The sequence below is a fragment of the Tachysurus vachellii genome, chromosome 5, assembly GCF_030014155.1.
Source record: "Tachysurus vachellii isolate PV-2020 chromosome 5, HZAU_Pvac_v1, whole genome shotgun sequence".
In the NCBI taxonomy this organism is placed as follows: Eukaryota; Metazoa; Chordata; class Actinopteri; order Siluriformes; family Bagridae; genus Tachysurus; species Tachysurus vachellii.
The window spans coordinates 13,819,403-13,834,888 of NC_083464.1; the positions used below are offsets into that span (position 1 = coordinate 13,819,403).

The 15,486-nt window shown below is 39.4% G+C and overlaps 1 protein-coding gene across 1 annotated transcript in view; it reads right to left on the minus strand.

The window, feature by feature from the left end:
* Window positions 1-12,602, minus strand: part of stt3b (STT3 oligosaccharyltransferase complex catalytic subunit B) — a 33,843-nt gene extending 21,241 nt beyond the window's left edge. Inside the window, exon 1 of the mRNA XM_060869877.1 lies at window positions 12,099-12,602. Within this exon, the coding sequence (XP_060725860.1) occupies window positions 12,099-12,355 (257 nt within the window). The 5' untranslated portion in view covers window positions 12,356-12,602. The remainder of the gene's footprint in view (window positions 1-12,098) is intronic.
* Window positions 12,603-15,486: the final 2,884 nt, after the last annotated feature.

The following is a 15,486-nucleotide window of genomic DNA, read 5'->3' on the forward strand; positions in this document are numbered from 1 at the left end:
AAAATGTGAAAGTCAAGAACTGAATCCAGTCCAAGTCTCAACTGAATGAAGCAGAACTGAACACTAATAAATCACTCTCGAGACCCCGGTCCGTTTCCTTCGATTTTTTTCTAGAAGCAAAGTGTCAATCCGATTATGACTACTACTTTATTTTAAACAAGACACTGACCATCTCTGTTAGAGAAAGATCATATTGTAGCGTGAAGCATAGCTAACTCAGGAAATGACTCCAAAGACATACAGTGCTCAGCATTTTAACAGGAACTAGATCATGTCATGAGAGAGAGAGAGAGAGAGAGAGAGACAGAGATAATACTCGAAAAGCCAGAGAGATTACCGAGAGTAACTTACTTTTTCCCTGAGCTAGCTGGCCAATAAAATGCGGTAATGCTATTTGCATAGTGGACATATTTGATTTATTGTGTTCCCTGGCTGCAGACACTGCACTGGTTTCTTAGATGCCAAGTGTCTAGTGTGCACACGTGCACCAGAGTGAGTTCATAATCCTGGTAATGACATAAGGTAGTGATAAGCTGTGAAGTACATTACAACCAACTGTTTTAATCCTCTAAAGCAATTACTGAGTTTAACAATGCACAAAATGAGCACTGGTTGTTGGAGTGTGAAGTGTTGTGTTTGGATTGTCTAAGGTATGAATGCTGTGAACAATAAGAGCAGAAATTGGTCAAAATATGAAGAACAATTGGTGTTGCATTAAGTCATTATTCCTGACACCAGATATTCATATAGATCTTATGCAAATGTGTCTTAAGTTTAAGGGACAACTAATGTTTTTCACACCAATGTAAATATCTTGTTTGTGTGTTCCTGTTGCATAACTTTGCATCTTATTCATTCTGATAACACCTTTTATTGTGCTAACAGAAGAGAGTCAAATCTCAGTGTATTCAGGCCTTCATTATACATTTTTCAAACATAATTCATAACAACGTACTTGCCTTGAACAAAGGAAACTCAGCCTTTCAAACCAACACTGGTTATGGCGTTTTATCCAACACCTTTAATCTTTTGCCCTGAAGGGAGAAAAGCAATCAAGCGTTGTTATGCCTCGTGTCCTTGGCGTTAATTTCCTAAAAAGCCACCATAAAATAAGTGATTAGCTTTGAGAAACAATCAGAACAGATTTCCAGATGAGTACAAAAGAGCCTGTCCTTAGGCAAGAGCACATCAATATGAAGGATGCAGTTATGCCGGCATCGCCGGCAGAAGGAAGAAAATGTGCTGAATGGAGAGGACAGATACCAAGTAAACACACCGTAATTAACACACTCGATTTCTTCAACAAAAAAAAAAAAAAAAAAGAAAAACACCCGTGAATTATAACCTGTCAAACAGTTTAAACAGGGCTTATCTAAATGAGGCAACGTGCATGCTAAAAGAGTCCACAAATTTCACTTAAACTATTTTGAACAAACTTTCATTAAATGGTGCTTAAGAGGAGCTTTAGATCTGACTTTCAGCATCACAAGCCCCGTATTACCAAAGACACTTTTTTTTTAAAATAAAAACAAATGCTTCACTGCAAACATAACAAATGTTATCATGCATAATTAAAGCAGTTTGATTCTGTTATAGCTGCAGAGTGGTCAATTATTTATTTAGGAAATATATTTAAGAACAAGGGGGGCACGGTGGCTTAGTGGTTAGCATGTTCGCCTCACTCCTCCAGGGTTGGGGGTTCGATTCCCGCCTCCGCCTTGTGCGTGTGGAGTTTGCATGTTCTCCCCGTGCCTCGGGGGTTTCCTCCGGGTACTCCGGTTTCCTCCCCTGGTCCTAAGACATGCATGGTAGGTTGACTGGCATCTCTGGAAAATTGTCCGTAGTGTGTGATTGCGTGAGTGAAAGAGTGTGTGTGCCCTGCGATGGGTTGGCACTCTGTCCAGGGTGTATCCTGCCTTGATGCGCGATGATGCCTGAGATGCACAGGCTCCCCGTGACCCGAGGTAGTTCGGATAAGTAGTAGAAAATGAATGAAAAGAACAAAAGACTTTCCACCAGCACATTTCACTGTACACACCAACACAATCCAATGGATATATAACCAACTGTGGATCCAGGCTGTGATACTCTCATGCTTTCTAACTTTTTTGAGGTTCCTGCAGTTGAATTAGTGGCTTTCAAACTGGCAGAATCTTGTGAAAAATAGCAGTGCTCATAACATGAAAATTGGTAACATGAAAGCCATCGTGTGGACCAGGAAACACACCTTGATACTGAACGGTCTACCTATAGGAGGTGATGCGAGTTTATTTGCACTGGGAATGAACGTGATTCTTGTGAACATGAACACATCTTAGGGCTGGGCGATAAAACTATAAGTTTTGCGATAGACACGTGATCACGTGATAGAAATCAATAAAAAAATGTGTTCGATAAAACAAAAAAATGTTTTTATTCTTCGTCGGACGAAAACAGAGGTTGCAAAACAAGTTTGGTTGCATTAACAAGGCACTCACTCTCTGGTAACCAACAACATAGAGAGTGACATGCTAACAGTCAATCATGTAACAGTATCAAGTTTGGTCGCGCCATATCGTTGTCTCATGCTGGTCTGCTGGATTCCTCTTCAGTAACCGGTGACTGATAAGAAGAAAATGAGCGCCGCAGCGAGCGAAGAAATTGTAAATAAAAGAGGAAAAGTCAGCTCCCCAGTATGGCAGTTTTTTTGGATATTATACCGTATATATACCATAGTCAGACCTATGTCGTCTGCAAATTATGCAAGACTGTCGTCCCCATTTATGTTTAACACTTTGCACTATTTTATTACATTTTATTAAGCATTTCTTACATTTTCTTTCATTTTGCACCGAGATAATTGTTAAGTGTTCATTGTGACTTTAGACTTATGTTTACATTTTAATTATTTGAGTTTTTCATGGTTGTTGACATTTCTGTCTTAATAACTGAGGGGATTATGATCAGGGGAAGGTTCAGTTTAAAATAAAAATGTTTAAATGTAATATATTTTTCTCCTGGTCCTTATTTTAAATGGGTCATAAATATTAATAATTATCGATATCGACCAATATGAAACACTGATATCGTGATACAGTTTTCAGCCATATCGCCCAGCCCTAACACAACTCATGATCTGCTCTGCACTTGCTCAGGAAGTGAAGTAACATGCATTTGTGTTTCAGCCGATGACATCATTAGTTTCCACATGTGTACCATGAAGATGTGTAGCAGGGGAACATTGTGGGACACAGAAGGAGTGAGATGCCTTAAACATAATAGTAACAAAAAAAGAAAAATAAAATATACATGTTACGAGTCGCGTTGTTATCCTTTTTTTGATGATGCAAGATGAACACAAATGCACTGGGGTTTGATAAAAAATAAATAAATAAATAAAAAAGTGAATCTGAATCCAGCCCAGCGATGAATTGGGAACAATCGCACTCGGACTGCAGGCAACGTGCTCAGTGTAAAAAACACTCCAGCATACAGAGCTGCAAAATTGGGTTCCACAGTACAACTTTTGTTTTTTTTAAAGAACTTAATTTGAACTTTAACAGCAAACATACAAGTCTAGGTTTCAATCTGTGCAGCCTGTCACTCTGATTTGATTAACAAACATGTATATTGATTAAAAAAAACTTTGCAGCCAGCAGGTAGCTCTCCGTTCCACTGGTTTCTCTCTGCTTCACAAAAAACAAATATGTCAGAATCTGCAGCTCAGCTTAGACTTTTTCACAGCTGGTGTCTCAAGCTTCGGTTGTATAGTTACAGCCATTTTTAAAGAGCTAGAGATTACACAGGTTGCGTATTCTAAAACAATTTACCACAAACATACAATCAGAACACAATTTTATATTTTAGAAAAATAAAAAATAACAGTGCTACAGATGACAGCGTCGCTTTAAAACAGAAATACATAAAGGCTGTGAGTTAAAGGATCAACCACACCATACAATCATTACGTCCATCACAGCAAAAGTTTAGTTATAAATACTGATCAAAGCAAACACTGTTCAAATTTTGACAATAAAAGATGACCTCAAAATGTTCTGGACATCAATTCTGACCCTGCTTTCATGGGGGCAGGTAAGTAATACAAAAAATCTGATTCCGACTGACCGAAGTCTATAGTGACCATTAATGATGTGAAGAAGGCAGGATAAGGGAAATATATTTGAGTGTCATTCAACTTCATGCGAACGAGAAGCAAAGCAGTATGTCGACTACCTGTTGGGAGAAGAATGGCAGCAAGGATTTGATTTTTTTTTTTTAGATAAATGATGATTTCAATAAATGAAAAGATTTCAACTGGTTTGAAAAAGAGTTAATGATTATGTCTAATGCTACATTCGCATCAATTTGACTTCCTGTTCAGTGAGTGGTTGAGGCTTCTGGCAACACGAATGACAACCACTGGCCACCAGATGTGTGTGGGTGTGTGTGTCCAGTGGGTGTGTGTCCAATGGGCGTGGCAAGGTTAAGAAAAGCTTAACTTTATGCAAATCTGGAACGACTACCAAAAGGATTGTGCCACTCTGATAAAAGTTATGACAACCAGCAGTAGGAACACCTACTGGAGCCTTCATAGTACAGAGACAGGGGACTTGAAGTGGTTAAATCACTGCAGGTGTGAAAGTAGCATAATAAACCTAGCACTTGGTTTCGAATAGTCTTTGCATAACAAGATGGTTTTACAGAGCAGTCGAAACCTCCTTATGCACACATTTATGAAACTAGCAGATTATGGGCCAGTTTCAGAGTCCTTCAATTTCAGATTACAGAAGTGTTCTCTGTACAAAATACTGAGCTGGCTTTGAAAATACTAACAGACCAAACCCCAGTCTCCAATCAATGGGGGAAAAATCTTTAATCTCCGTCCATTTCACTAAGCACCAACACAATCTACCCAATATTAAAGCCCTATACAGCACTAACCCAATAACAGGCTAATAGCCATAGAATCAACTGTGAGAAAAGCCTGTGATACTCAGGAGACACTTTCATAATGCTCTTAAATAGAACACACACACGCCAAAACACATAAGATTTAAAACAAGCTTCATCATTCATCAAGCTTCATCTAAAACCAACCTTAATTGAGCTACAAGACATTAAAAACAAAACAAAACAAAAAAAAAAAAAACACACCTTTAAAGTGATCCAGTATGAAGGTTTTGTCTGAGGTTACACTGAGTTTGACATACAAGTGAGTTTGAGGTGGATTAGGAGTAGGAGGATCGCTATTCCAAATGTCATCCCCATCTCCCAAGCTTCGGTTTTATGACAGTTTAACATTTAATTGACATCTTCAAAGAAGGAAACAACCCGAGGTAAAAAGGTCTAGAAATAAAACATCAATCTTGCCATTCAGACAAAAAGAAGCAGAGAGTAGTCATTTTAAGCTACAGTTTGAAAATAAGAGGCGCTCCAAGTTGGGCAGCACAGCTCGTACAACAAAGCTCCTCTCCGGGAGACATGAAAAGCAGAGCAACACATTTTAATGGGGTAGTACTACAGATGGTTCAAATCCTAAATAAGAAATAATATCAAAAATAATACTAAATAAAAAATGTTGGACTTCAAGCACAGCTTTCATCTGTTGGACGACTGAAGATTTAAGAGAGTAAAAAAAAAAAAGGGTGAACGCGAGCTACAGAGGGAGAGAGAGAAAGAAAAACTGCAGGGATGATGAGCAGAATAGCAGAACAGGAAGTGCAAACAGAACATGAAAATAAAGAAATAGTCAAATAACTGATCTAAAAAAAAAAAAAAAAAAAAAAAAAAACACTAAACGGCAAAAAAAAAAAAAAAAAAAAAGCTGTGCACCTGCGGCTCTGTAACTGCTCTAGACCTCGATCCAATTTTCTCATTTGTGCTTGCTAATCAATGAAACCCCTGCTGAGAATATGGGCAAGGTATTTCAGTAAGGTACAACCAACACCATCTACACACAGCCCCACACCCATGCTTACTCTCTGTCAGACACACACACACAGAGACAGAGACAGAGAGAGAGAGAGAGAGAGAGAGAGAGAGAGAGAGAGAGAGAGAGAGAGAGAGAGAGAGAGAGAGAGAGAGAGAGAGAGAGAGACATCTCTTTTCTCGAGGTTAACCAATGTATGTTTCACAGAGGAAAAAACCTTGAGTACTGAAGTAGCTCACAGAGAAATATCAAAAACTTTAAGTATGAATGTATAAATATGATTGTTAGGACGATGTGGTCAGAAGCACAGGGTCAGTGTCAGAAGGTTAAGAGCTTTACTCAAGACACTGCTCAAACCTTGGTGTTAAAACATGACCTCAAAATGTTCTGGACATCAATCCTGAGCAGACTTTCATGATAGAAGCTAAAGTAGTATGACAAAGTCATGCATTTTCAGTGAAGGCTGGCAATTCAAAGCGGTCATTAACGATGTGAAGAAAGCAGGACAAGTGAAACAAATTCGAGTTTCATTCAAATTTATGCAAAGGAGAAACAAAGCATAATGTCAACTGCCTGTGAAGAGAAGGACAGCAGCAAGAACGTATAAATTTGAGTTTTTCTATTAATCACTATCATAGCAATAAAAAGATTTTAACTAGTTGGACAAAGAGTTAAAATGATGATCTCTAATGCAATAACAATGTGACCATTTATGTCCAATGAGTGCTTAAGGACTCTGGCAACACGAATGACAACAACCACTGGCCACCAGATGTGGGTGGGTATGTGTGTCCAGTGGGTGTGTGTGTCCAGTGGGTGTGTGTGTCCAGTGGGTGTGTCAAGGTTAAGAAAAGCTGAACTTTATGCAAATGTGGAACGACCACCAAAGGGATTGTGCCACTCTGATAAAAGTTATGACAACCAGCAGTAGGAACACCTACTGGAGCCTTCATAGTACAGCGACAGGGGACTTGAAGTGGTTAAATCACTGCAGGCGTGAAAGTAGCATAATAAACCTAGCACTTGGTTTCGAATAGTCTTTGCATAACAAGATGGTTTTACAGAGCAGTCGAAACCTCCTTCTGCACACATTTATGAAACTAGCAGTTTCAGAGTCCTTCAATTTCAGATATAACAGAAGTGTTCTCTGTACAAAATATTGAGCTGGCTTTGAAGATCGCTCTGACTAACAGACCAAACCCCAGTCTCCAATCAATGGGGGAAAAAATCTTTAATCTCTGTCCATTTCACTACACTAATGGGGTAGTACTCCAGATGGTTCAAATCCTGAATAATAAATATATAATAAATAATCCTAAATAAAAGAATGGTGGATCTGTAGTGCAGTTTTGCAGTGTCCCAGGAGCAGAGAAGGTTAAGAGCCTTGTTCAAGAGCCCAACAGTGGCAGCTTAGTGATGCTGGAGCTTGAACTACTCCTACTGATCAGTAACCCAGCGCTTTAAGTTTAGTGACTTGCACTGCCCTGGTACAAATCACAATACAGACACGTTCACCTATAAACAAGAATATTACTGAACCCAGTAATACAATAAGCAATGGCTGTAGATTTTACAACATATAGTGCATTGCAATCCATCACAACAAAAACACATCTCAATGCAGAGACATGATTCTAACAAAAACAATATTAGAAGCATCTATGTGACATTACACCTATTATTATTAGTCACAATTAACAGTTTGGATGAGCGCTACAGTGGGATTAGATGATCTGAACACTTTTCTCAAAACAAGAACATTAAAATGCTGATTGAATCCTATTAAATATTTATATTGAAATATTGGGATTGTACTTAACAACTGGTGCTAATTTGCTATTTCTGCTGCTCCTGTGAGCAGCTGTGTGTGGCGTGGACATCACAATTAAACCTTGTTAGCATGTAACAGAAGACAAATAGCAAAGGCTCCCAAGTGACACTACTGAAAATCATTCACTCTATAGCCAAGAGATCATAATGCCCATGATATGGCTATGCTCTCTGGATGGGAGGAAAGGAATTACCGTCTCCCCTTTCTCATATACTTCCACTATTTCTATCACAAAATAGGCATATTTCCATGTGAGTAGCGTAAGATTTTGTGTGTTCAAAATAGAGGCAGGACTACCAGGCACTCTCAAAAAATATCAAGCTTGACAACGACACTCTGGTGGACAAGACATCATACAAACTCGCCCATGTTGCACTATTTATTCTTCAATGTTTTGAAAACTCACTGTATTCTACTAAACCTAGAGTCGTCATATTGCGTGTGTTTGATGTCTTTTGCCATCGTCTGGGAAACGTCTGCTTTAATGGCTTAACCTTAGCGTGTCGTTTAAACATTTCTAATTTCGCTGAATACCAAAAGCTGTAACATGGAATCTTCTTGGCACTGTGGAAATGCATAGCTGTGAGGAAAAGCGTGTACTGCTTTCCAAATGTCCAAACGTGTATTGTATTTAAAAAGTTTTTTACGTTAAAGACTGCATCAGTATTATTTTACTTTGTCTCAGGAATGTTAATTTGTTATCGTTTAGAAGAATGCTGAGTATTTTAGGAGGTGGGAATTGTAATGAAGAAGAGTCTGTTACGCTGCTGGTCTTAATATAACACAGCGTTGTATCGTATGGGCAATAGATGGGGATGTAGAGCAGTGTAATCAGCTTCACATGTAAATGTGAATGTAAATCAGCTATTCTTTCCAAGCACTGCTAGCACAAAGGCCCATTAACACAGAATGTACATGCTTGGTTTTGTCTAGTATCTATTCTCTCCTCTATACTCTACAACAGTGTTACTCATTGCGCGGCTCGCGAGCCTCCTGCGGCTCACCAAGCTTTAATATGCGGCTCGCATAGCAGTAAATAATACGATGATATGATCATGTGGTTAAAATTTTTTTTTCATTTAAATAACATTAAAATCAATCAATGAAGCATAGAAAAATGAATGTGCTCTATTACAAATAATAATATATATTTTATATATTATTTGACTCGTCACTGACTCACTGCGTTCCGCAATAGCCAGTTTTTGGCGGCCTGCCAGAAGCAAGTTTGTGTTTCATGCTAGTTAACAACTTGTGTTTACTGTACACACGGACTAAAAAAATGTATAGATTTCTTATCAAACAATCCCGCGCACAAAATGAACAGCAACAAAGCAATGTGACAGTGACAAAAGAGGTAACTGATGGGGAGCATGCATCATCCGCAACTCGAGTAATTATTGTATTGGAATATTGTACATTGTATTTAAGCAGATAAGCTATTTAAGACTGAATAACTTGGCATACTTTGCGGTGAAAGTGGCTCTCCTATTGACTTTGTCCTATCAGTGTGGCTCACATGAAAAAAATAGTGAAGACCACTGCTCTACAACAACACACTACTTCACTTCCTTCACATTCAGGGTTATCTGTACAGCAAATATACAATACTGCAGGAAAGAGAACTCCACTCACACTGGGTCAAACGCTAACGTGCGAGATGGCAGGACTAAAAACTCATCAGTTAAGTGGGTGAACACTGTTTTCCCCCAAATCCAGCACATTCCTAGAAGTCTAGCCAGCGAATAGTGCAGGATCTGAATAAGAATCAGATTTATTGGCCAAGTGTGTTGACACAAACAAGGAATTTGGTTCCAGCAGTTTGTGACTCTCAAAAGTACAGACATACACAATACTATACAAGACAATGCAGTATCCACCTTAATTTGGATTTATACCTTTAGAGTGTAGAAAAAGTTGGCTATACATTACGTTATATTATTCTTCAAACACAAGAGATGTTTTCTCTGTGTACACAGAACAGCTGCACTCAACCTATTTGACCTTATACATCAGAAAAATAGATTCTGTTGCTTCATAAATGCTCCCCTCCCTCCTATTATGAGTGACTGCTAAAACACAAGTAAACCTGGGAACGTACAAGCTAATGATTACCACGCAGCCCTAAAATGAGTTTAGTCTACAACCCTAATAAATCAATTACTTCCTCTGGAAATTGAACAAAATCAGTTTCTGTGAAAGTCAAGTTACACATCACTGACGTTCCCTACAGATACAGACTCACCACTAATCAGAAACAGCAGCGTGTCAGTCATTTAACAGAGGTCAGGTAAAATCACAAGTGATTTTTTTTTTTTTAGATCATTAGCCAATGCATGTAGGAAATATACTCCATGCATGTGTGTAATCTGGTCTAAAAAAATAAATATATAAAAAGAACACAGAGCAAACAAAAGCTGTCAGTGCTAAGCCATGGAAAATGGATTATAACCTCCCGAAGAGAGGAAATGAGTAAAAAAAATGGGGACAGCTTGATAATTCTTAATAAGCCAGAGTGGTTTAGATGAAGGATTTATCCAGTGGATGTGCAGAGTCACAACAGTGCAGAAACTGTGTACTGCAGCATAAGCCATAGGGCTGTACAGTCATTATTAACCAGAAAAAGAATAAAATGAACATATTTAAAAATGTTCTAATTCAGTTTGCCTAATGGACAATGTTCTGAAAACTGTGTGTTTTATGCAAACAACATTACTAGAGAGAATTTTAGACTCAGGAAGATGGACACCTGAAACCTACATTTGACTACCAAATAAGACGAACCTAAAAAAATAGAATTATTCACTTTGAATTTTAAATCTAACAGAGAAATTACTCTTTATTAATCATCCCTGATATTATAGGACAAAGAGAGTGATACAAATCGGTAAAAATAATTTCCAGCCCTCAAAATGGAGTCTCTTTTGCACATAAAGATTTGAAAGAAGCTCTCCAAACTTCACAGTACAGCAGCATTCTTTATAGAACTTAAAACATACTGCAAACACATAAATTGCTAGTGCCGTGACCAAAGATTTTATTCTGTTATAAATGTATAATGATACTATTTAACTATATTCTGAGAAATCTTCATGCAACAGGATTGGATATGCAAATTCACTGTCACGCTCAAATTCAAAGTCAGGCCAGTAAATATATATATTAATAACTATTATGAGGTCACCTGGTGACCACAGGAAAAAAACCTGGGGTAGAGAACAGCTTGATCCAACTCCAACTTATAAGATTAACATTAACAGGGTATCACACTGAACTGGATTTGAGAGCATGAACCGAGTCAGGTCCAACTCCACTTCATAGACGTTCAGTTTTTCCTTGGACTTTTTGAGCATGCATTTGCGGGGTTCAAGATTAAAAGATCTGGCAACCCGGTTACTTGCAAAACTAACAGTATTTTAAAAGAGACATCAGTGGATGCACTATAACAGTCTTAAATATGAAGGTTGCAATATTTACATTTACATTTCTGCCATTTAGCAGACAAACTTATCAAGAGTAACTTACAATTTATTTCACTTTACACAATTGAGGGTTAAGGGCCTTGTTCAGGGGCCCAGCAGTAGCAGCTTGGTGAACCTGGGATTCGAAGCCATGACCTTCTGGTCAGTAGAAAAACACCTTAACCACTAGGCTACTACATCCCTAATATTGTTACTCCTGTCATTAATGCCTGTTAAAGAGCTTCAATAGAAAGCTGCTTGAATGCACAAACACCATTCAGACATTTTAGACCTTTCATTTGTTTCAATGGTGCATTTTATTAATAGAAAACCAATCTGTGCTTTCAATTTTGCTTTCTGGGTTTCACCCAGATGCGTCTCAATATGTTTCAGTCACTGTTGATCAATCCGTGTGAACTAAATAATAACAACAGATACAGATTGGTGCTTGTAAAGCTGAGTAACAATTCAGATGAGATGCTAGTGAGCGATAAACACCATTACTACCGCTTCCTGTGGGATATTTCCGAGTTTCTCTGGCAACATTAATATCATTCCAAGGAAATGAGAACACGGTGTAATTAATGGGTTTTAGATTATTATTATATATTATAGAAATGGACGAATTAGTGAAAGTCCTATAAACCTCCAGCTGTGAAATGTTTATAGCTGTTAGCATTGTGCTAAAGGCATTAGCTCACTGATCACTGCTCAACGGTCACTTAACGTTAGCTTTGTTTGAGACCCGAATTTCTGCAGTCTAGCTCTACGGTTTGTAAACTATGCGCTCTGTATAAAGTTTAATGCACAAATACGTGCATTTCTAACATGTTTTTAATTAGCGTTTTAGCTAGGATAGCTACGCATGTAGCTCAATAGGCTATAGGCTTTTACTCACCAAGGGTCAAACTCATGGATGATGCTCTCGAATCGTATCACGGCGAAGAGCCGAGAGCTGAAGCCCGCTAACCAGGCCAGAAACAGGATGGTGAATGAGAGGAGAGACTGCCATCCTGCAGGCTGCGTTAACCCACCGGACAGGCCTCCAGCACCGCACACGGCCGGAGTGTTCGCTCGTCCGTTCCCCGACAACGAGCCGCTGGAGTTTGGACTTGCTTTGTGCTTGCAGTCGGAGGTGGCGCGGTGCTCCGCCATGTTCTACCGCGGTGTGTCGGTCACAGGCCACTCACACAGCGCTCCGACTTAACCGCGTGACGCTGCTCTTTACTACTTACAACTTAGCTTCCTTGTCGCACACGGACAGCATGTATTTGTACTGAGATTTAGTTAAAGTCGATGCTAATGTGTGAGCGGCATGCTAGCCGGCTGGTATCGCTCGGCACGCGAGATTGAGCGGGGTAGAGGGGCGGGACACCGCGGTGCATCAGGAAGAGCCCTCAGCCTCTCACGGCGAGACAGGTAACACTATGAAGGTCACGCGCTTGACACAATAAGCCAATCAGCTTAAAGTACGCAGAAGATTGATAACCCGATTGACCAATAACAAATAGACTTGCGTTACGGATAGTTGTCAAACAAGCTAGGCATAAGGTGCGAGAAGGAAAAAAAAATGACCAATGGCCATATTAGATCTGCTGTAAATGACATCAAGTACAGCCAATCGGTACAAAGGCAGCCGATGCGCCGCGGAGTTGAAAACCAATTAAATAAATTAATTTAGCTGGAGTGGGGCGGGACAAGTCTGTTATTGGTTTCCGCGTCAGGAAAGTCTGTATTGTTTTTATTAATCTTTTATTTATTTCTTATTTACAGTTACATGTTGTTAGATTGTGTACAAGGTGCATATGAGTCTGTTTGTTAAAGTATTTTGAGACTAGTCTACGTTGTTTCCCATACACACTGTGGGCGGGATTAGATGAATAATGGAGCCTTACTGCAGGATTTAAGACATGAATCAGGGCCAGAACACAAAATGTACTTCTCTTTTCCCAGCCTGAAACGGTCTATACACTGTAAGTGGGTGAAATGATTCAGAAATCTCACTGACACCCACTCACTAAAAAGTGACCCTGCTCTCGCCCACAAACACTCGCCTGCTCCTGCACAGTTCTTCTCTTTCACAGCCATAATATTTCATGATCTAATTCAGCAATGAATCCCCCGTCAGAGCCCAGAGTCAGCCGTGTTACAGTTCCCCCAGAGCAGAGAGGGTTAGGGCCTTGATCAAGGGCCCAACAGTGGCAGCTTTACAGTGCTGGGGCTGGATCCAATCCTACAATCAACAACCCAGAACCTTAACCGCTTGAGTCACCACTGCCCCTACAAAGCAAAATTAAAAACTAATTAAAACTGATGAAAAATGTGTAATGAATCGGTTTTGACATTTCAATTCAATTCAGTCCTGTGCTAAAAGGCCAGACTTGTCTTCAAACGTGGCCTAAATATCAATAAGGAATTTAGAAAAAAATGTTATTCCCCCATTTCTGCTCTCTGGACCTGCCTGATTTGTCTCAATGCCCTATTTCAATTACTCGGTACTGCTGACGATGACCCCACATGATGACCCCACATTCACAGTTTAAACATACATTAAACCATTAAGTTGACTTTGAACTGCAATTAATACAAGCATTTTTTTCCTTGATTACTTTAAAACTTACTGGTTACACAATTTTCGACTATATAAACAATTATGGAATGGGAATTATTTTAAAACAACACTTCCCGGTGTCACCCAGATGAGGATGAGTTTCCTGATACCCAATACAATTACAGTGTTCAAACAGGCTATTTAGAATAAGCAAACTTTTATAAGACATAATCAGGAATATTCATTCATTCATTCATCTTCTACCGCTTATCCGAACTACCTCGGGTCACGGGGAGCCTGTGCCTAAATCAGGCGTCATCGGGCATCAAGGCAGGATACACCCGGGACGGAGTGCCAACCCATCGCAGGGCACACACACACTCTCATTCACTCACACAATCACACACTAGGGACAATTTTCCAGAGATGCCAGTCAACCTACCATGCATGTCTTTGGACCGGGGGAGGAAACCGGAGTACCCGGAGGAAACCCCCGAGGCACGGGGAGAACATGCAAACTCCACACACACAAGGTGGAGGCGGGAATCGAACCCCGACCCTGGAGGTGTGAGGCGAACGTGCTAACCACTAAGCCACCGTGCCCCCCTAATCAGGAATATAAGTTGGAAAAACAACAAAATACATTTATGCTATATTTTGAAGACTAATGAACTTTATGTAGTCATATACAGTGGTAATGCATATTCATAATTCCCCAATGGCCATTCCATCAAATGTATTTGAAAGGAAAGCACAAAATATAATGTGCAATGCCTCAAGCAAAAAAGGGCTTTAAACTCATGAAAATATTACAGAGGCATTGTGGCTTTTAGTGGTTAACACCTTTACTTTACACCTCCGGGGCGGTCTTCACTTTTGCTTTCCCATCTCCGCTATGTGCCTGTGGAGTTTGCATGTTCTCTCTGTGCTTTGGGGGTTTCTCAAAATAATGTGAATGTGTGTGTGTGATTGTGCCATGCAATGGGTTGGCACCCTGAACAGGGTGTCTGCCTGCTTGTGCCCTAAGTCCCCTGGGATAGACCAGATTTCCTGAGACCCGGTGTATGATGAGCAGTACAGAGAAAATATTCCATCTAACGCAATAAATGAACCCACGTGAAACATGGATCACTGTGATCTTTCTGTACCAAGTGTCCTAATTTGGGTTATGTAACATTATATGTGTTTTACCCAGCAATAATAATCTGTCTACATCATCATTGTGAACAACTAAGTCTACAAATTTTCATCAATATTTCAGGCAACAGAAATTCAGCCGTGAAATAGAACCATAGAGTAAAAAGTAGTCCTCTTGACTGTTCAGGATTCTGAATGTAAGTTTATACTGATCAAATATTTTTTGTATACCTGAATATATATTAATCATTTATTTACATATCTTTTGTAGTTTTGGAACTATGCAAGGTGAAAGAATGTAAGGGAACATTAATTTCAAGTTAATATATATATTTTTATTGATATCTAGGTAGACCACCCTCAACTCTTGACACTGAAGTCCCACTTTCTGTCTGTGCCTTTGTGTCACCACACCACTCCTTCTTCAGTGACAGAGTTGTCTTGATCTGGGTACTGCTTCCAGGTAGATCCTTTTTGATCCTTGATTTAATCAAATAGCCTATAGCTTAGCCTATATTTGACACAGAGTTTAATGGCTTAGTGAAAAGAAAAGCTTACCATTAATAGCTCTTAACAATGATTTGTCCTTAGAGGCATC